The sequence below is a fragment of the Dipodomys merriami genome, unplaced genomic scaffold (genome assembly GCF_024711535.1).
Source record: "Dipodomys merriami isolate MVZ:Mamm:240054 unplaced genomic scaffold, mDipMer1.0.p SCAF_26, whole genome shotgun sequence".
Lineage (NCBI taxonomy): Eukaryota > Metazoa > Chordata > Mammalia > Rodentia > Heteromyidae > Dipodomys > Dipodomys merriami.
The window spans coordinates 2,973,821-2,995,093 of record NW_027204048.1 but is presented as its reverse complement, the minus strand read 5'-3'; the positions used below and the strand labels follow the sequence as shown (position 1 = coordinate 2,995,093).

The 21,273-nt window shown below is 37.4% G+C and overlaps 1 protein-coding gene and 1 long non-coding RNA gene across 4 annotated transcripts in view; one reads left to right on the top strand and one right to left on the bottom strand.

The window, feature by feature from the left end:
* The window catches only part of LOC138836873 (uncharacterized), a 53,206-nt gene that overhangs the window by 21,588 nt on the left and 10,345 nt on the right, over positions 1 to 21,273 (top strand). Inside the window, exons 5-6 of the long non-coding RNA XR_011375112.1 lie at positions 2,788 to 2,901; positions 17,591 to 17,677. This is a non-coding gene — a long non-coding RNA (uncharacterized lncRNA). The remainder of the gene's footprint in view (positions 1 to 2,787; positions 2,902 to 17,590; positions 17,678 to 21,273) is intronic.
* Kif27 (kinesin family member 27) overlaps positions 834 to 21,273 on the bottom strand; it is a 101,831-nt gene continuing 81,391 nt past the window's right edge. For all 3 annotated transcript variants that reach the window (XM_070035509.1, XM_070035510.1, XM_070035511.1), the window contains 4 exons: positions 14,595 to 14,801; positions 12,986 to 13,184; positions 10,243 to 10,407; positions 834 to 3,219 (listed from right to left, as the gene is read on the bottom strand). In XM_070035509.1, the coding sequence (XP_069891610.1) occupies positions 2,759 to 3,219; positions 10,243 to 10,407; positions 12,986 to 13,184; positions 14,595 to 14,801 (1,032 nt within the window). In that variant the 3' untranslated portion in view covers positions 834 to 2,758. The remainder of the gene's footprint in view (positions 3,220 to 10,242; positions 10,408 to 12,985; positions 13,185 to 14,594; positions 14,802 to 21,273) is intronic.

The following is a 21,273-nucleotide window of genomic DNA, read 5'->3' as shown; positions in this document are numbered from 1 at the left end:
ATATGTCCTGTGTCCGTTGAATGTTTGAAATTTTGTGACCATAGAACGGAACAACTACTAAGTATTTCATGACATTATAATCCATCCTAGGATATAAGGCCTTTATTTTTCATGTGTGACCTAGTCTGAAATATTGATAAATTTTATTGCTCTATATTTAATATAAACAAGGCAATGGCTAATGGCAATACAGTCCACATAACTGAAGATCCTATATATTTTTTTTGCTAACTCCTTGAAATCAAAGGTTCATGAAGCTGTGAAGAAATGAGGAGCAAATAATACACTAACAAGAGAAAACAAACATTAAAGCATAGCAGTGGCTTGGAGTATATCTCCATGAGTGTTTACCTAAGTGAAGCCAAGCTTAGGACTTATCCCCAGCACTGTAATATAGACAGACAGACAGACAGACAGACAGATACACATATGCCACCTTCATCCATGTTTTCATCATGCATAATTCCCATATATGAAAAAATTCCACTCTGTTCAATGTAACTCTGGAATTAGCAAAAAAAAAAAAAACAAACAAAAATAAAAACAAAAAAAACCCAAAACCAAAACCTAGTTACGTTAGAGATGTCTTCCCTTACAAATGTACTACTACAGGTGGAGAATAAAAGAAAATAATGAACAACTCCCCCCACCCCAAAAGTGTTTCTGTATGTAATAAAGCAAACATAATGACAAAATGTTTAGACTAAAGGAAGCATATAACTAAGTATAAATGTTGAATTAAAACCCCTTTGTAAAACTAAAAGATATATTGAATATTGAATACCATAAAAGAGTAAAATCTATTTAAATTTAAAATAATTTTATTTGTCCTAAAGGAGGTACTTAATTTTTTGTTTCCTTTGTTAAGAGTATTGATTACCTTCAATAACCAGAAGTTAAGTTCTAGAATATGTTATTTAGGATATTATTTGCATTATTTGTTTTGAGTATGTGCATGAATCTATCATAGTATAATAAAGGGTATACAGCTAATCAAAGGCAGGGGAAAATATCACAACTTTGTTACTAGTGGTCAATTCACTTTTGCATTAGCAAATCAAATCACTATAATTTAATATAGCTTTTGCTTTGTTATTCCTTGAGTAGGCACGATTCTAGTATCGGAATACATTCTCATATGAATTACTCATAGCTAACAGCACATTATATAATCTTATAAGGAATTTATTATTATGACTCATGAATAAATGTATATTTACTAATAAATGTATAATTCCTATATTTTATTGAAGGCTTTTGCTATATGACCGACATGTAAATGAAAGGCAAATAGGAAGACTAGGGGTAAACCAGAAAATGACCAGATAAAATAACATTCTTGTTAGTTTGTAAATTAGTTGTCTGAACCTTAGGAGAGGCAGTTTCTCATTGGGCTAATGCTACAAACTGTTCAGTTCCAAGGTAAATCCAAAGAAATCTATTTAACCTATGATTTTATTTTAGCACCATGCTTAAGAGATTAAAAAACTATTTAGAAGTTTCTCTTTCCTTTTAAGAATTGTTTCTTTAGCAATAACACAAGGAACTCTAGTCTGTAGGGGCTAGAGAGTAGAAAAAGGATGGAGGTCTTTGGTGTTCTAATGCAAGGGAACAGATTAGGTCTTAGGAGTGATGGTCAGACCAGCAGCAACAGAAGAAAGAATATAAAAAAGTGTCTGTGGCTGTTTCAATAAAAACAAATGGACTCAGCATGGAAGCACAGTGGCTCTTATTGAGCAACATGAGTGACTAGTCCAAGAAACTCAACTTTGGTTTAGAAGTCAATGTCTGGTAAAGTATTAAAAAGTAACAAAATAATACCTCAGGTCTTGATAGTGGAATGTTACCCATGATGGGGAAAGATGGTGGAAAAGAACTGGTGGTCAAATTGTTCAGTTAATTCTAAATATTATGTAAAATTTTGACAAAAGAAAAACTTGAAGGGCAATTTTAGCAAAACTTTCATTTACATATTCACAGCCCCAATGTAGTTTGGCCTGCAAAAAACTTGATGAGGCAAGCTGCCATACTTAAGCACATGTTGGCTAAAGATGCCTTGGCTAGACTTCAAGCTTTACAGACACTCCATGTGGCCTGGCTGCTCACACCAGTGTTCTTTTCCTTGGAATGTTAGATTTCTGTGTTGAATCTATTACTGCTACCCTGTTCCATGGAATTATGTCCAATACTTTCCCATTCTGACTGCATAGGACAGAAGAAAGTGAAACATTTGTTCTATTAGCAAACTAATAATATAAAACAAATCCATCCAAAACATATGCAACTGGTGACTCCCTCTAATACAAGCTAAATACTTAGTTGGATCTTCTAAAAATAGAAATACATTTGTATTTTAGAATAACAGCAATAGTTATTGTATATTATAATGTGCTACAACATAATGCTTATAATAATATGCATTTGAAGGACAAGTTAGTCTATTCTTCAAATATTCTTCAAGTATGCCTGAAAAAAATGAAATAAAATGCCTGAAAATTTATGTATGCATCTTATAAGTGTAAATATTTAAATGTTATCAAATATTTGAATAAAATTGTTTGATTACTATGGAAATGCAAATTGGAATTCCAAAAATACACTACAGCAGGTATATATGTCCATAAATATACAAAAAGATGAGAAATTCAATCCTCTCCTTTTTCTTGGATCTTAGTGAGCTTGAGTTTTAATTTTTAACAAGTTAGGAAAAGAAATATTTTTGTTTATTCACTAAATTAAAGGTTCTACTGTTAAATGCCTAAGTTTTAAAATCACTCTGTTTCCTAGATACTTCAATGGAATCAGCAGTTATTGATCCAACTCCTACTCCAAGATTGGAACGTCGTAATGAAAGTTCCATGGCAGAAATCTGACGTAATTCTTTGCGACACAGTTTTACAGGTGTGATACCATGAAGTTGTCCCACATTTTCTACTGGCTGAATTAGGGGTGATGTTCGACTGTGAGAATATATAAAATGATTTTCATCTATTTTATCCATATTGCTTAATTGTCCACTAGAGGGTGCTACAGAGCTATTAACTGCAGGTAACTCTGGGATGTCATCCCAAAACTGAGAATGTGGTTTGCTTGGGAAACTGTCCACCTCTTTTTCTTTTCCATTTAGTTTTGCATTTTCAGTTCTGGATGCCCATTTTAATTCTTCTGAAAGCACACTTGTTTCTTCTGGAATCAGGACTCCATCTCCAGCATCACGATCTAAAATAATTCCCCAAACCAAAAATTTATTAGAGATGATTCCCTCAAAACCAGGTATTTAAATAATAATAATATCCTAACATAACTACATTCTTACCAATCCATTTTCAGCTAGTTTATTTGTTTAGACAAACTTGGGAATTGAATTAATCTTATTTCACTTATAGGCATTTTGTATGAGAATAAATCAGAATGTTAATTCACAGAGCAAAGTTGGGAAATTTCCTTCTAGGGATTCTGGTAACTCTTGGAAACCAGAAATGCTTTTCTTCTCTCTGGTGCCTTTCCATACTTTCGTCTGCCTGGCTTGTTACTGTTCAAGTAAAGGCAGCTCTGGAAACACTGGTTCTGCCTTCTCTGTACAGGCCTGCTTAGGAGACTTGGCATTATTTGTATGAAAATCTGGTCTTAGGTAGCCTTCCCAGCATGATAGCAGGGTTCTGCTGCACAAATGCATGCTGGGGTATATGCCATGTCAAAATGAAGATGAGCCAGGTGCCGGTGGCTCATGCCTGTAATCCTAGCTACTCAGGAAGCTGAGATCTGAGGATTGCAGTTCAAAGCCAGCCGGGGCAGGAAAGTCTGTGAGATGCTTATCTCCAATAAACTACCAGAAAACTGGAAGTGGCGCTGTGGCTCAAGTGGTAAAGAGCTAGCCTTGAGCTGAAGAGCTGAGGGACAGTGCTCAGGCCCAGAGTTCAAGCCCCACGACTGACCAAAAAAAAAAAAAAAATGAGTGCATAACACCTCAGTGAGAGACATCATACAATGATTAGAATGTGCAGAAAAAAATTCAGGCTTAGAACTCTCCAAATCATATCTATTATCTAAGACAAAAGCTTACTACAGGGAAAACCCACACATGAACTATACCTAATAAATGCCAACTTGAACATATAATATGTGTTTAGTACACTTTTAGTCTTGTGAAGACCAAGTTTAAAAACAGGTTATACACTGGCAGCCCCTAAGCCAAACTAACACATATACATTGTACTCTAATGTTTAATACTTAACTCAAAAAATTTCAAGAATGGGGTTGGGAAGGTGGCTCAGTGGTAGAGTGCTTGCCTTGAATGCATGAAGCCCTGGGTTCAATTCCTCAGCACCACATAAACAGAAAAAGCCAGAAGTGGTGCTGTAGCTCAAGTGGTCGAGCGCTTGCCTTGAGCTGAAGAGCTGAGGGATAGCGCCCAGGCCCAGAGTTCAGGCCCATGACTGACCAAAAAAAAATTTTTTTTTTCAAGAATTTCCAACCACTCTGTAATCCTGGTCTACTCAATAGGCTGGATCTGAGGATCAAGGTTCAAAGCCAGATCCAAAAGAAAAGTCCATGACACTTTTACTTCCAGTTAACCAGCAAAAAGCCAGTAGTGTAGTGTGTCTCAAGTAGTTGAGTGTTAGACTTGAGAGGGTGAAAAAAAGCCAAGCAAAAGTGTGAGGCCCTGAGTTCAAGCACCAGTACTGGCAAACACGATACACACACATACAGAGAGAGAGAGAGAGAGAGAGAGAGAGAGAGAGACAGACAGACAGACAGACAGACAGACAGACAGAGACAGACAGACAGACAGAGACAGAAAGAGAGGGGGGAGAAAGAGAGAGAATAAAACTAATTAAAAAATTAAAATTTAGTGGGGCACTGGTGGCTCAATACCTGTAATCCTGGCTGAGATCTGAGGATTGCAGTTCAAATACAACCCAGGTAAGAAACTCTTGTGACTCTTATATCCAAATAAATACCCCAAATCCAGAAGTAGAGATGAGACTCAAGTGATAGAGCACTAGCCTTGAGCAAAAAAGCTCAGGGATAGCATCCAAATCCCCAGTTCAAGCCCCAGGACTAGTACAAAAAATAAAATTAAAAAATTTAACTCAGAAGTTTCATACAAATTTATTTTGGTATGAAACATCAACTAAAAGAGGTAACAACTATATACCAACAGCAGCAGGAGCAGAGTTCCATTTGACAAGAGCTATAGACCCTATAGTCACATTTGCATCTTGGCTACTGAAGGTACTCTAGTTTCTAACCCTGGTTTAAAATGCAAATTATTTTCTAGCTCTTAAAATCTTTCAAAAACAAACAACCTCTGAACTGACACAGGACATAAATCAGATACTAGGATAGATACAAAGTTGACCAAAAATAGTGGCTCCCAAATGAGAGAAAGGGGGTGGTAGGAGGTTATCAAGAAAAAATTTAAAAGAGATCCTATTAATTAAAATTAAATAATGAAAGCAAAAAGGGCTAGGGATGTGGCTCAAGTGGTAGAGTGCCGGCCTGGCAAGCAGGAAGCCCTGAGTTCATACCCACTAAAAAAGAAAAATGAACAAAACAGGATTCTAGGGTTGAGAATGTAGTTTAGCAGTAGACCACTTGACTAGCATTTATAAGGCCCTGAGTACTATACCACCACTGAAGAATAAAGCAAGACAGAAAGGACTCCAACCCAGTATCATTTTATATAGTTGGATAATGATTTAAGTTGATATATAGTTTCAAATACTTAAGTGCAGGTCTGGGAAGGTAGCCCAGTGGTAGAGTGCTGGCCTTGCATACATGAGACCCTGGGTTTGATTCCTCAGCACCACATAAGCAGAAAAAGCCAGAATTTGCACCGTGGCTCAAGTGGTAGAGTGCTAGCCTTGAGCTGAAGAGCTAAGGGACAGAGTTCAGGCCCCACGATTGGCAAACAAACAAACAAACAAAAAACTAAAGTGGAGAGATGTTTATATAGACTAAATTTATCCACACAAAATATATCAGAAACCACATATACTATTACAGAGTCATAGTCACCAAATGACCAAGATATTTCAGTCAGAAGATTAATTTTTGATACTGGAAAAGGCCAAGAATACTCAAAATAAATACAATTCTGGTATGCAGACAACAACAACAACAACAAAAACTACTATCAAAACACAGTGAGTTAAAAGCTGTGCATAGTGATATACATCTATAGTCAAGCTATTCCAGGGGGTGAGGCATGAGGACCACTGAGTTCATGAGTTCAAGACTAGGTAAAGCAAGCTCCTTATAAAAACCAATCAATCTCAATGAACTGAATACCAAGATGGTTTTGTATTAACTAGGACAGTGGTTAGTAAGCAGAGACATTTTTTGGGAACTCAGAATTTGATAAATATAAATTACTGTATTTTAAACATCAACTAAAGTTTGTTTAATGTCACTTGTGAAAGCGGGGGGATGATATAGAGATAGAGATATGATATAATATGCAAATATACCTAACTGGATTGCAACTGTTTTTTAAAACATGGCAATAATATGAAAATAAATATGTTAAAATATGGGTAGTTTATGAGTTGTTTTCCATTTTTTCCTGTATTTTCAAGTTTTCTATAATGACTACATATTACTCTTTTTTAACTCTTTTTTTTTTTGGTGCTAGTACTAGGGCTTGAACTCAAAGCCTCCAACTAACTCTTGCTTGGAATTTTCCCTCAAGGCTGATACTCTACTGCTTGAGCCACAGTTCTACCTTTGGTTTTTTTGCTGATGAATTGGAAGTAAGAGCCTCACATACTTTTCTGCCCAGGCTGGTTTCAAACTGCAAGATCCATAAATCTCAGACTCCTGAGCAACGAGGATTACATGTGTGAGCCACTAGTACCCAGCCACGTTAGTTTTTATAGTGCCCCCCCCAAAAAAAGTATTTAAAATGTTTCCAGGTAGAAAAACAGATTTGCTGAAATAATCTTCTTTTATTTATTTTTTTTGGGGGGGTCCGGTTGTGGGGCCTGAACTCTGGGCCTTGGCGCTGTCCCTCAGCTCTTCAGCTCAAGGCTAGCACTCTACCACTTGAGCCACAGCACCACTTCCGGCTTTTTTCTTTTTGCTTATGTGGTGCTGAGGAATCGAACCCAGGGCCTCATGCATGCAAGGCAAGTGCTCTACCACTGATCCACCTTCCCAGCCCTGAAACAATCTTCTTAACATTACTAAGGCTACTAGACTTCTTGGGCAAGTTGATCAGATAGGTTTTATCCTCATTTTACACATCCCCAGGTATATTTACAAATATTATATTGTCTCTTCAAAGAAGTGTGTAGTAGATTCATTAATACAAACATGTACCATTTACAAACCAGATGTTTAATACTTCAGATTTGGAAAGGGGTGATTTGTGTTGCAGCTGTTTATTTTGGTGCTAGGATGGACTCACACAGGGACTCACACATGACAAGCTACACATGCAGCCCTCAAAGTGAGCTTTTAAAATGCCTAAAATGGGGACAAGTCATGGCTCAAGTGGTAGAGCACTTGCCTAACAAGTGTGAGGCTCTGAGTTAAAGCTTCAGTATCACTAACAAAAAGCTAAAATAATGGTCTTTTATTGACTGGTTACATTTCTGAAGTAATGTTTCCATTAAAAGTTTTATGTCTATAAGCACCTCTGTACTAATTCATTGATGATCAGTAAGTTTAGTCTCTTTGGGAAGGCTCATAGAATCTGGATCACATGTTTATCACTAGATTATCAGAACAGGAGTCAGATGCAAATTCTTGGACCATGTTCTAATTACTATTCTATCATGAGTGGTTGGCCCTAACTTTCTCATCAAAACACAGGTTTAGCAGACACTGGTTTACCCTGACTTTGAGAGCTATTTGTGAAACTACCTTTTTCACTATTTGTGAAAATACCTTTATCCAAGTGTTTTTTTCTTGGCATACTTTTTGTTACTTGAATATTGCAAATTTATGATATTTATGTCATGAATATAAAGCAGTACTCTACTCTAGAAGAATTTTAAAATACAAAAATATGCTAATTCCACTCTATAGTCATCATATATATTCACTGCACATAAATATAATTTTTTCACTTAATTCTTTCATTTTTCTTATCATCTACAAACAATTTTCTTTAAAGGTCAAGTTAGGTATAGTCTTATATTTCACAAACCATATTTAAATTATTAGAACGAACCTCTGAAAGAAGGCTGTTATTTTATAGACTGTTATTTGAGAAATATTACTTCTATTTTGCTGTCCTAAAAGAGGTGTGTGCATTTGTTTATTTCCTATGCTGGTTCAAAGTGTTGTCACTGGGCTTTTTTGGCTAAAGGCTAGCATCTACTGCTTGAGCCACAGCTCCACTTCAGGCTATTTTGGTAATTAATTGGAGATATGAAGTCACAAACTTTCCTGTCTGGGCTGGCTTTGAATTGTGATCCTCAGATCTCAGCTTCTTGAGTAGTGAGGATTAAAGACATGAGCCACCGGCACCCAACTTAAAAAGGGTATATTTTAGCTGGGTTCCGGTGGCTCGTGCCTGTAATCCTAGCTACACAGGAGGCTGAGATCTGAGGATCAGGGTTCAAAGCCTGGGCAAGAAAGTCTGTGAGAATTTAATCTCCAATAAACCACTAGAAAACTGGAAGTAGCACTGTGGGTTGAGCAGTAGAGTGCTTGCCTTGAGCTGAAGAGTGCAGGTCATAAAAGTCCTGATTTATCTTAGAAATGCACTTTTATCTTTATTTTTTATTATTCTCTATTACTAGTGCAAGGAGCTTGAATCCAGGGCCATGCACTCACTCCCTGGGCTTGCTGGCTTGTTTGATTACAGCTGGCATTCTACTTTTTGAGCCACACCTTTGGGCTGGCTTTTTTCTAGTTAATTGAAGATGAGATCTCATGAACTTTTCTACCCAGGCTAGCTTTGAATATTGATCCTTAGATCTCAGACTCCTGAAGCTAGAATAACAGGCATAAACTATGGGTGCCCAGCTATATCTTTTTTTTTTTTTCTTGTAAGTTCTGGATCTTGAATTCAGGGCCTGGGCACTGTTCCAGAAGAGTGGGCACGAGAGAGGAGAGAGGAGAGAGGAGAGAGAGAGAGAGGAGAGAGAGAGAGAGAGAGAGAGAGAGAGAGAGAGAGAGAGAGGAGAGAGGAGAAAAGAGTCAGAGAACTTTGCTTCCTGGTCTGGATTTGAACTTCAGTTCTCAGATCTTAAGCCTTCTGAGTTGCTAGGATTTACAGGCATGAGCCACCAGTGTTCAGCAGTTACTTTTTTTTTTTTTTTTAATTTTGTTGGTCATGGGACTTGAACTCTGGGCCTGGGCGCTGTCCTGGAGCAAATGCTCTACTACTTGAGCCACCGTGTCACTTCTGATTTTGTGGTGGTTAATTGGAGATAAGAGTCTCATGGACTTTCCTGCCCGGGCTGGCTTTTTGAACCTTGAGCCTCAGATCTCAGCCTCCTGAGTAGCTAGGATTACAGACGTGAGCTTCATGTTTTTTTTCCCAATGGTAATTAGAAGTCTCATTTTACTATAAAATAGGAAAACAACAAAGAAATTATAGGGCCATTTTAAGGACTAAATGAATTTAAGACTAAAAATCACTTGCACACAATAAATGATGTTTCCTACAGCTTTAGGTATCAATTTTAGATACAGTTTTTAGCTTAGTTTATGTATTTGTAGTCTACATATTTTAAATACATGAAAGTCAATTATACTCAACTATTAAGAAAAACAAGAGAAAGTTAAGTAGTCTTAGTGGTAATCAGTGAGCATTACTTGAAGTAAAATGAATGGTTCAGCATATGCCATTTACACTCCAATTGATAATTATAGTGCAGAGATTCATGAATCCATTCAACAGGAAGAATTGGCATTAACATTTATACTAGGCAAGGTATATTTAAGATAACCTTTATTTTCAGTTAACATAGTCTTTAAAACTACTTCAACTGTATTGTTCTTTAACTTTCAAATTTGATCAGAATATTCTCAATGGTGAATAAAGCCTTGCCTTCTGGGAAAAAAAAAAGATAAGTGCTCACTCCCTTCACACTGTCCACTCATTCACTCACTCTTCTGAAGTTCTGTCCTATACATAAACTAAACTAGTTTTTGTCTGCAGTGACAAACAGGAGTGACTATTCCTAAATAACCAGTTATCTTGAGAAATGCTGCACAACAAATCGAGTATGACCTCACCAAACACAGAGAAACACAGTTAACACAAGTAGCATAGGTCTTACGTTCTGACAATGCTAGTTGCCACTGAACTGCTTCGCGTGCCACTTCTTTAAGCTTCTTCTTAAGATCTCTGCTGGTTTTCTTATAGAAATAAAGATCTTTTTCCAACTGCTGGATTTTATCTTCATATGTTTTTAAAGTTTCTCTAATGCCTTCTCCATCTTGCTCTATAAAGTGAAAATTTACATTTAAACTTGGTTTTAAACAAATGATTTAAAAGTATGTTTTAACATGGCCCCTATCTTCAAAGGATCAGAGTATGTTACATTACATCTCACAATCTCAATTTTTCTACCTATATTTTGGAAAACATTAGCACTTAAGTCACCTCTTTCACTCTATCCCTACCTGACAATTCATAAACATTTTGCAACTACAACTAAACACTCATTCTTAGAACAGCAGAAGCCAGCATTTCCTACACAAAGTTCATGTTTCTCTTTCCATAAGCTCTTTCAATATCTTACTTAAAAGTTTATGTCAGGGGGCTGAGAAGGTGGCTCAGTAGTAGAGCACTTGCCTTGCATGCATGAGGTCCTGGGTTCGATTCCTCAGCACCACATAAGCTGTGAGTGCTGTGGCTCAAGTGGTAGAGCGCTAGCCTTGAGCTGACAAGCTGAGGGACAGCACCCAGGGCCAGAGTTCAGGCCCCATGACCTGCCCCCCCCAAAAAAAAGTTTATGTCAGGAACTGTGATTATAGGGAAAATTGCAAGTTTAGGTTTCACAGGCACAAGCAATCTACAACCAAGAAACTTATGAAGAAGCAAACTTATTAAAAGAAGGTAGAGATTAAATCACAAAGAAAACATGGCATAAAAAGTAAGATGGCAGCATAAGTCAGTTAATGTCACATATAACTTAAAAGTTTCTAGCTCATGGGGCTGGGAAGTTGGCTCAGTGGTAGAGTGCATGCCTTGCAAGCATGAGGCCCTGGGTTCGATTCCTCAGCACCACATAAACAGAAAAAGCCGGAAGTGGCGCTGTGGCTCCAGTGGTAGAGCGCTAGCCTTGAGCTGAAGAGCTGAGGGACAGCGCCCAGACCAGAGTTCAGGCCCCATGACCAGCAAAAAAAAAAAAAAAAAAAAAAAGTTTCTAGCTCATGTTTATGTTTAACCCTGCCCAGAATAGTAAAACCCAGTATACTGACTTTCAGACTTACTCTGATATATTTATAAAATAGTCCTGCTGGTTTGAAAATTGTGTTGTTTCGTACAATTTTAAGTGTATTTGTATAGCTTAATTTAACCCTCCATGTTTTTAAAATTAATGATACTATAAATCAGAGACTCATACAGTAAAGCCTGGGTAGTGTTGTATAGTTCCGTATTAGAGCACTTGGATAGCATGTGTGAGACTTTTGATTTGATCTTCAGTACCAAAAACAAAAAAACAAAAAACCACCACTAGCATAAAAGTATAGTTTTTATTTTACATATTTTTATATTTTTTCAAAATTTCCCATATTCATTTAGTTGAACATAGAAAATTCACAAATTGTTAACAGTTTCAGTTACAACTTTGTTATGAGAACTCTGTATAGCTGTAGTGTTAAAGAATGTTCTCATTTGACTATGACGTGAGCTTTGATATATACATCAAATACTCGAATGTATACTGGAATTATAATTCCAGTTGCTTTAAAAGACATAAAAATTGTAATCAAACATCACTCTTAGACACTTGAGACAGGAAACTAAAGAAAGGCTAGCATGTTCAGATGTAATAATGTGTGGGAAATAATGTAATAATGTGTCAAGGAAATCCTGTCATTAGGCACATAGAGGCACATTGCCTCAAAAAGCAAATTCATGTATTTTCCAAGGGTTTTCTGCTTCCTTGGGTCCATCTGACCCATTTTCAATTACTGATTATCAAGCCATAGCAGCCTGACTGGAGTTTTGGCTCAGAGGTAGAATACTTGTCTAGCAGATGCAAAACCCTGAATTCAATGCAAATCCTAAGTTCAAACCCCAGTAACACCAAAAATAAAATATTTTTATTTTTGTAAAAAAGAGTAAGTAGCCTGGATTGAAGCAGAAATAGTATCACTTTGGAAGTGGCACTGTGGCTCAAGTGGTAGAGTGCTAGCTTTGAGCTGAATAGCTCAGACTCAGAGTTCAAGCCCTATGACCGACAAAAAATAAATAAATAAAATAAAAAAAGAGAGAGAGAAATAGTATCACCTGGCTGTGATTCTGTTACCATATGCACAGATAATGTGAGGACTGATTATTATGACAGCTCTCTTTCTACATCAGCTAATGGTTGAACTGTTGATCACTAGTGACAGTATTTGGTAGACTAATTTCAACTTATGATATATCCTCCATGCATAAAAAATCATAACCAAATAAAATTATAATAAATTTAGGTAGTTTAGGTAGTAACAGGACATCATTCACTTGAAGTTTGTTAATGGAAAATAATTTGTCAAGATTGAAAGAAATTTTCAACTATACATCAAAAAGCCAGAAGTAGTCCTACATTTTAACATAAAAACGACACCAACAACAAGCTAAGAGTACTTAACAGTAGTACTTACATGTGGGTTGGGGACAGGTAGAAGAAATTGCATCTCAAGCATTAATAGCCTTACATCGAAGTTCACTCTCCCATAACCAAAATATGTAAAGGCCCAAAGTAGTATAAGTATTAACTATTTATATATATTGGATCATGTGTTGGGTGATCAAATTCTATCTTCCTTCCTGAATCACCTCTGTATACTGAAAAAGACAATTACCTTTGAAATGATGTAACAACAGCTGCATCTTTTGCTCATGTTCCTTTTGTTGCAGGGTGAGCCTCCGATCACACTGTAACTTCAGATGTTCCAGTGCAGATTTCAACTCACGAACCATATTATCCTGTTCAAGAACCTTTAATTTAATCTCTTCATTTTCTAACTGTTGTTTCCGCTCTGCTTCTCGTAAATTAACCACCTAGCAAACATAAGTTTTGTACTTTTAGTCGTGTCTTACAATCGACTATTTTGGGACTACATAAAGATGAACTTCTTTAACCTTTATAGCTGTAAGCTACTGCCTAGGACAGGACTCCACTATTTTTCTATTTTCTAAACAAGCACTGCAACTAGATGCACTCTCACAATTGAAGTTGCTTACAGTAGTAATTATAATTAATTATTGTAGGTATCTAAGAGGAAACTGTATGCTTGCCTGACTCCCTCCCTCCTTCCTTCTCTCCTTCTTTCCTTCCTTCCTTGCTTGTACTTGGCCTTAAACTCAGGGATTTTTGCTCTTGCTTGTTTTTTTTGCTCAAATCTGGCACTCTACCACTTGAATCACAGTTTTGCTTTTAGCTTTTTGCTGGTTAGTTGAAGATAAGAGACTTACAGACTTTTTCTGCCCACACTGGCCTTGAACTGTGATCCTTAGATCTCAGCCTCCTGACTAGCTAGGATTATAACCATGAGCCACCAGCATCTGACATATCTTTATTCTATTCTGTATAATTAGAACATTAAAAACTTTGGTGCTTTATTTATCAGTTGCCTGATATTCTATAAACTATATTTTTCAGAGAAATATAACAATAGCAACTCTAATGTCTATTTTAAGTGAAAAGGACATTAAAAAAGATGGACAAAGTTCTTAATGCTTATAGTCATCTCTGGATCAGTAAATTCTTTTTTTTTTTTTTTGTTGGGGGGTGGTCCGGTCGTGGGGCCTGAACTCTGGGCTTGGGCGCTGTCCCTCAGCTCTTCAGCTCAAGGCTAGCACTCTACCACTTGAGCCATAGCGCCATTTCCGGCTTTTTTCTTTTTGCTTAGGTGGTGCTGAGGAATAGAACCCAGGGCCTCAGGCATGCAAGGCAAGCACTCTACCACTGAGCCACCTTCTCAGCCTGGATCAGTAAATTCTAAAATTTATGTAAAATATTTTAATTGATTTAAGTATAAGTTAATAGAGTCTATTGTTATCTTTGCCACTGAAACACCACTTCATGTCTATTCAAGTCACAAATGATGAAAAAGTACAGGTTTACTTCCCCACAGCAGTGAAAGAAAAAGTCAGAGGGCCCTTGACTTTTCATAATGTTGCATAGCAACTCACAAATTTATACTCAATAAAAGTAAGGAAGCAATATAATCTAAATCCTTTCTAATGAAAGACTCTCCAACTTTAAACATTTCACTAAGTTAGATGTACCTACATTGACAATTACAAATTTTCAGATAACATTTAGTACTATAAAAAAGAAGTCATGCTTAAATTTGTAGTTCTACCATCAAATCTTTATGCCTTTAATTTTTTTTCTTTAAAAAATTGACATAATGAGGAGCTCTTGACTATTCTCCGTAAGAAAAATATTGTTCCTCACAAACAAACCTTATTGAAGTATCTGAAAAGGATAGCTCTAGTCTCAACAGGATTCAGGCAAATGAGTTTCTCCAAGACATTTGCTTCACTCTGAGAAAGATTTTGGAATGATGCTCGAAGTGAGTCCTGGCGGCTCTGGATACTTTCATTCTTGTATTCAATTGCAGCCTCCAAAGCTTCAATGCCCTCTTCAAGTTGGAAAAGAACATGTTCTTCCTAGGAATAATACAATATGAAGCACTCATTTAAAATGAAATCATATAACCTAGACCTTGTCATATACTTAGAATTTACTGTGCTTTTTGGGTTTAAGGAAAATTTGCAGTTTAGTACTAAATTTTAAAAAACAAGGGTTGAACCTTACCCCAGTCAGAATGTCCCACATCCACAAATCAACCAATGACAAATGCTGGAGGGGATGTGGAGAAAGAGGAACCCTATTACACTGCTGGTGGGAATGTACACTTATACAAGCACTTTGGAAAGCAGTCTGGAGGGTCCTTAGAAAGCTAAAAATTGACCTCCCTTACGACCCAGTCATACCACTTCTAGGCATCTACCCTGAACAACAGGAACCAATATACAAGGACACGTGCACCTCCATGTTTATTGCAGCACTGTTCACAATAGCCAGGATATGGAAACAACCTAGATGCCCCACCACAGATGAATGGATCCAAAAATTGTGGTATCTATACACAATGGAATATTATGCAGCCATTAGAAATGACAAAATAATGGCATTTGCAGGGAAATGGATGGAGCTAGAAGGAATCATGTTGAGCGAGGTAAGCCAAGAGCAAAGAGACAAATGGTACATGATCTCCCTGATAAGTGGATGCTAAATCCAAAATGTTAGGTGATACGACAAAACTAACAGGACTTAAGAAACAAAGAACTCCCACTCATCTTGTCGAACCACTACTAAATATCCCCATGCTGCTGATCACATGGTGTATATGTGTACACCGTTATATGTTATAGACTGTGATAGACAATTTGCTCCAGGAAAGTTAGAATGAACTTGTGACTTTAAATGAGCATCATTATTCCACTGTACTGTGAAATTTGGGAAATTATGTAATCACTTAATCACAATTTAAAAAAAAAGAACCTCGGGGAAGGTAGGGAGGGGAAGGGATGGTAGAGGGAAAACAATGGAGGGGGTAACAATGCTCAATAGGAAGTGTACTCATTACCTTACTCATGTGACTGTAACCCTCTGTATAATATCTTTACAATAAAAATTTTTAAAAAACAACAACAACAAGGGTTGAGCTCTTGCACTGTGTCTTCATACTAAACCTATAATAAAAAGGGAAGGACAGATACATGAATTCTGAAACATCCCAAGGTCATACTGCAAATACTAACTACCTAAATTCAAGAAATACGCTTTTTTTTTTTAGTGGTATAGGGGTTTGTGCTTACTAAGCAGGTGCTCTACCACTTAAACCACTCTGACAGTCCTTTTTGTGTTGGGTATTTTCAGAATTAGGTCTTATTTTATGCTGGCCTTCTTATTTGTGCTTCCCTGCATCACTGGGATGAAAATATATACTACTGTGCCCAGATGTTGGTTGACATGTATGCTAATACTAGGGCTTGAATTTAGAGCCTTGCACTCTGGCTTGGCTTTTTTACTCATTGCTGGTCATGTCTTCAATCTGACACTTTGCTGATCAACTGGAGATAAAAAGTCTTGCAGACCTTTCTGCCTCAGCTGGCTTTGATTGTTATCCTCTATGTCTCTGCCTCCTGAGTAGCTAGGATTATAGGCATAAACCATCTTGCCAAACCCAAGGAATATGCTCACAGAATTGCCATCTCCTTCTATACTCTCAATCAGTATTTCCACTAGTAAAATCTAGAGAGCTCCTGATGTCCCTCCAATAACCTATTAAAACAGTATACTGTGAGGACAGAAGGAAGAAATACGTTTAGAGTAAGCTATTAAGAACCAGTAAGCCAGGTGCTCGTGGGTTATGGCTGTAATCTTAGCTACTCAGGAGGCTGAGATTGGAGGATCAGATCAGCCCATGCAGATAGGTCTTTATGAGACTCTTTATCTCCAATTAACCACCAAAATGCCAGAAGTGGAGCTGTGGTTATTCTTGAGCACAAAAGTACAGGGATAGCACCCAGGACCTGAGTTCAAGCCCTGGGACTGGCATGCACGCATGCGTACATGCTCGCTCTCTCTCTCTCTCTCTCTCTCTCTCTCTCTCTCTCTCTCTCTCTCTCTCTCTCTCTCTCTCTCTCTCTCTCTCTCTCTCTCACACACACACACACACACACACACACACACACACACAAAAACACATGCACACACATGAACTAGTAATCAGAGAAGAGTTACTGAGGAAAGAAAAATGAAAATGAAGTAAAGATTTAAGGACACAAAGCATTTCCTAAGATTCCTATGAAAAGACGTAATCAGGGAAAGTGCTATTAAGAATAATGTTTAGAGGGCTGGGAATGTGGCTTAGTGGTAGAGTGCTTGCCTAGCATTCATCAAGCCCTGGGTTCAGTTCCTCAGTACCACATAAAAGGAAAAAGCCAGAAGGGGCACTGTGGCTAGCCTTGGAAGAAAAAAAAAAGCTCAAGGACAGTGCCAAGGCCCTGAGTTCAAGCCCCAGGACTGGCAAAAAAAAAAAAAAATACTAATAATGTTTGGCGGGAGAATGCACTCATGAAATTCAGTGCATATTCTACAAATTTAAGAAAAGTGAGGGAAGTGGTAGGTTGGGAGAGATGGGGAAAAATGATTAAATGGGTGACTTTGATCAAGATGCATTGTTTACATAAACAGTTTAATTGAATGGCAACTTCATTGTACAACTATTTAAAGATAATTTTAAAGTAATTAATAGCATTCCTAAGAAATTTTGTTTTCAAAGGAGGAAGTTAGCATGCTTTAATGTACTAGATACTTCTTTTCTAGGAAAAAATCTGACAAATCTTTACCAAGAAACCTAACAACTTTTCTCCATTCCTCCCTGCAGCATCTCAAGGGAAAATATGTGAATATTTATGACTACATTAAAGAATATTAACATTTGAGCTTCTCTTTTGGAATTCAAAAAAAACAGGTATGTAATGACTGTCTAGTGAGAGGTTTGAATAATATTCCTTTTAAAGAGCCATTATATAAAATCTGCTGGAAAAGCTATTTTGAAAAAAATGTTCAACGGCCATTCTATTTCTTTGTAAAACACCTAGTATCATTCAAAGATTTAATAATTGGTCCATAAGAAACAAAGTAATATTCACCTTTTTAAAGAAAAAAGCCCTTAAGAAGTTAAATGTATTTAGGTAAGAGAAACCATGAAATAACTGAATTATCTGATGATAATATTTGAATGCTGAATTGTACTTAACACAAATATGAAAAGTTTGCCTTTATTGATGGCAAAGAGGAGTGTAAACTTAGTTTAGACAGTTTCAGATCTAAGTTAAAGAAGTGCAGTGATGTATAAGGAAGTATCACTACCCTGAGGACAGTGACTCCAGTGAGGCTCAAGCACGTAGGTGTTTGCAGTTCCCTCTAACTCAGCACTAAGTATAGGGAGGGAGCCATGAAAAACTGTCATGGGACGAAAAATTTGTCTTAACACAAATTTCAGATTATCAAGAGTCAATTGTACTTTATCATACTTTTCAAATTTGAGTATGCACTGATGAGCATATTAAAATTCAGATTCTGATTCTGGGTGGGCCCTAAGGGTCTGCATTTCTGACAGACTCCCTTGAGGTGCTGTTGGTTCAGAGACCACAGTACAAGCAACAAGGACCAAAAGTAATGTTCTCCAAATGTTTTGGATCACAAAACAAAAAGTTAGCAAATACTTTGCATATGTAGATATTCCCTATAAATGAAAGTAATCTTATAACAATAAAACATAAAACAGAAATCTTCTAAGATGAAATAAACATAACAGTTCTTTTATTTATTTTTTTTGGTACTGGTCCTGAGTCTTGAATTCAGGGCATAAGCGGAGTCACTGAGATTTTTTTTTTGTTCAAGGCCAGCTCTCCACCACTTGAGTCACAGCTCTACTTCTGGCTTTTTTGGTAGTTAACTGGAGATAAGTCTCACAGACTTTCTTGCATGGGCTAACTTTGAACAATAATCCTTAGATCTTAGCCTCTTGAGTAGCTAGGATTAGAGGCATGAGCCACCAATGCCCAGCTAATGTTAACAGTTCTTTTCTTCATGTACCCCACTGAAGGATAATTCTATCATCTGTAACATGGATCAAAGAGGCAGACATTATGTTAAGTGAAATAAGCCAGCCCCAAGAAGCTGCAGATAGCATTCTCTCACTCATTTATGGAAGCCAAAGAAGATGATCACATAGTAGAGATATAAAAGTCATGGCTACAGGCTATGAAAAGTAGGGAGGATAGAAAGAGGTTGGCTAATGGGTACCAAATACACTTAGTTCTCATGTTCCATAGAATGGTGAATGGCAGGGTATCTGTTGCCTAAAGAAATTTATTAACTGTTTCCAAAAGAAGAGTTCAGGATTTCCACAACATAGAAATTATGCTATTTGAGGAAATGGAAATGCTAAAGTACTCTGTCTTGATCATTATGTATTTTATACATATATTGAGTTATAATACTGTTCTCCATAAAAGGAGGAGGAAAATGACTATCAGGGGTGACACTAATCAACATGGATATGTTAAATTGAAACGCTGTTTTATATCTATTTGAAGGTGAAAATTAAAATGTAGAAAAAGACTATATATATATATATGTATGTATGTATGTATGTGTGTGTATATATATGAAGTTTTGCCAACCAGGCACCGGTGGCTCATGCCTGTAATCCTAGCTACTCAGGAGGCTGAGATCTGAGGATCCAAGTTTAAAGCCAACCCTGGCAGGGGAGTCCATGAGATTCTTATCTCTAACTAAGGATCAGAAAACTGGACGTGGTGCTGTGGCTCAATGTGGTAGAGCACTAGCCTTTAGCAAAAGAGCTCAGGGATAGCACCCAGGCCTTGAGTTCAAGCCCCATGGCCAATGAAAAGGAATGAAAAAAGAAAAGCTGGGAAGGTAGCTCAGTGGTAGAGTGCATGCCTCCCATGCATAGGGCCCTGGATTTTATTCCTTAGCACCACATAAACAGAAAAAGCTAGGGGCTGGGAAGGTGGCTCTGGTAGAGCGCTTGCCTTGCATGCATGAGGCCTTGGGTTTGATTCCTCAGCACCACATAAGCAAAAGGAAAAAAGCCAGAAGTGGCGCTGTGGCTCAAGTGGTAGAGCGCTAGCCTTGAGCTGAAGAGCTGAGGGACAGCGCCCAGGCCCAGAGTTCAGGCCCACAACCAAACCCCCCCCCCAAAAAAAAAAAAACCAAACAAACAGAAAAAGCTGAAAAACAGCGCCCAGGCCCAGAGTTCAAGCCCCAAGACCAACAACAACAACAACAAAAAAGTTTTGCCAGGCTAGAATATTTCACTTCTAAGTCTAGCTACTCTGAGGATTTATTTACTGCTGAAATCTGAGGATCTGAGTTTGAAGCCAGCTCAGGAAGACAATTTAATTCTGGGAGACTCTCATCTCCAATTAACCAACAAAATCTGGAAGTGAAGGTATTGTTCAAGTGGCAGAGTTTCAGCTTTGAACAAAAACACTAACGGGAGAGCTTGAGACCCTAGTTCAAGCCCCAGTACTGGTGTTGAAAAAAGATTTTTATTGGCATATAATTACATATGCTGGTTTAAAAAAGAAAAATAAAAGTAGAACTCAAATACTTTTAAAGTTTTAATTTCTGGATTTTATTTTTCTAAGGTAATAGGAACTTACTGGGTAATTCTCTACTGGTATGCAGGATCTAAAGTTTATAATTCCTATCAAGTAATAAAACTCGGAAAATTACTTATTGTGGAACAAAAAATAATTTTAAGCAAGTTTAAAGACATCCTTCTGGGGCTGGGAAGGTGGCTCAGTGGTAAAGCGCTTGCCTTGCATGCCTGAGGCCCTGGGTTCGATTCCTCAGCACCACATAAGCAAAAAGAAAAAAGCTGGAAGTGGCGCTGTGGCTCAAGTGGTAGAGTGCTAGCCTTGAGCTGAAGAGCTGAGGGACAGTGCCCAGGCCCAGAGTTCAGGCCCCACGACCAGACCCCCCCCCAAAAAAAGACATCCTTCTACCAAGATTTTACTGATGATTTCTGCACTTTACAATCTCACATATCCAGCAGTCTGCTACTGGCAGTTTTACTTGGGAATATTAGTCTTGGCTTGACAACCAGTGAGAGCAAATCCCACTTCATAGTTACACTAAAGGAAAACCAACTGTGTGGGACAAAGTACAAAGAAACAGACTATATGGAATCCCAACAACTGTGGCAAGTTCATTATTCCTTCAAAATAATCCAGGAGTCTGCTCAGTAGGTTTCAACACAGTGAAACATTTTCACCATAAATCTATATGCACTTTTAGTTTAAAGAAATCCTCATGAAGTAAAAGTCTTAATGTTTCTTAGTAATAGACCTCTACCCTTTTGCTCACATAATTTGCTCATTCTTTTCTATATGCCTTTCTTACCCATGTTCTATCTAAAATGGCTTTCTTATAATTTGTCAATACATGTTCTTCATAATCCAATTCATGATATTAATCTACCAAGTTAGCCTTGACACATTTTCCCTCAAATAATCATTGTACTGCTTTGCA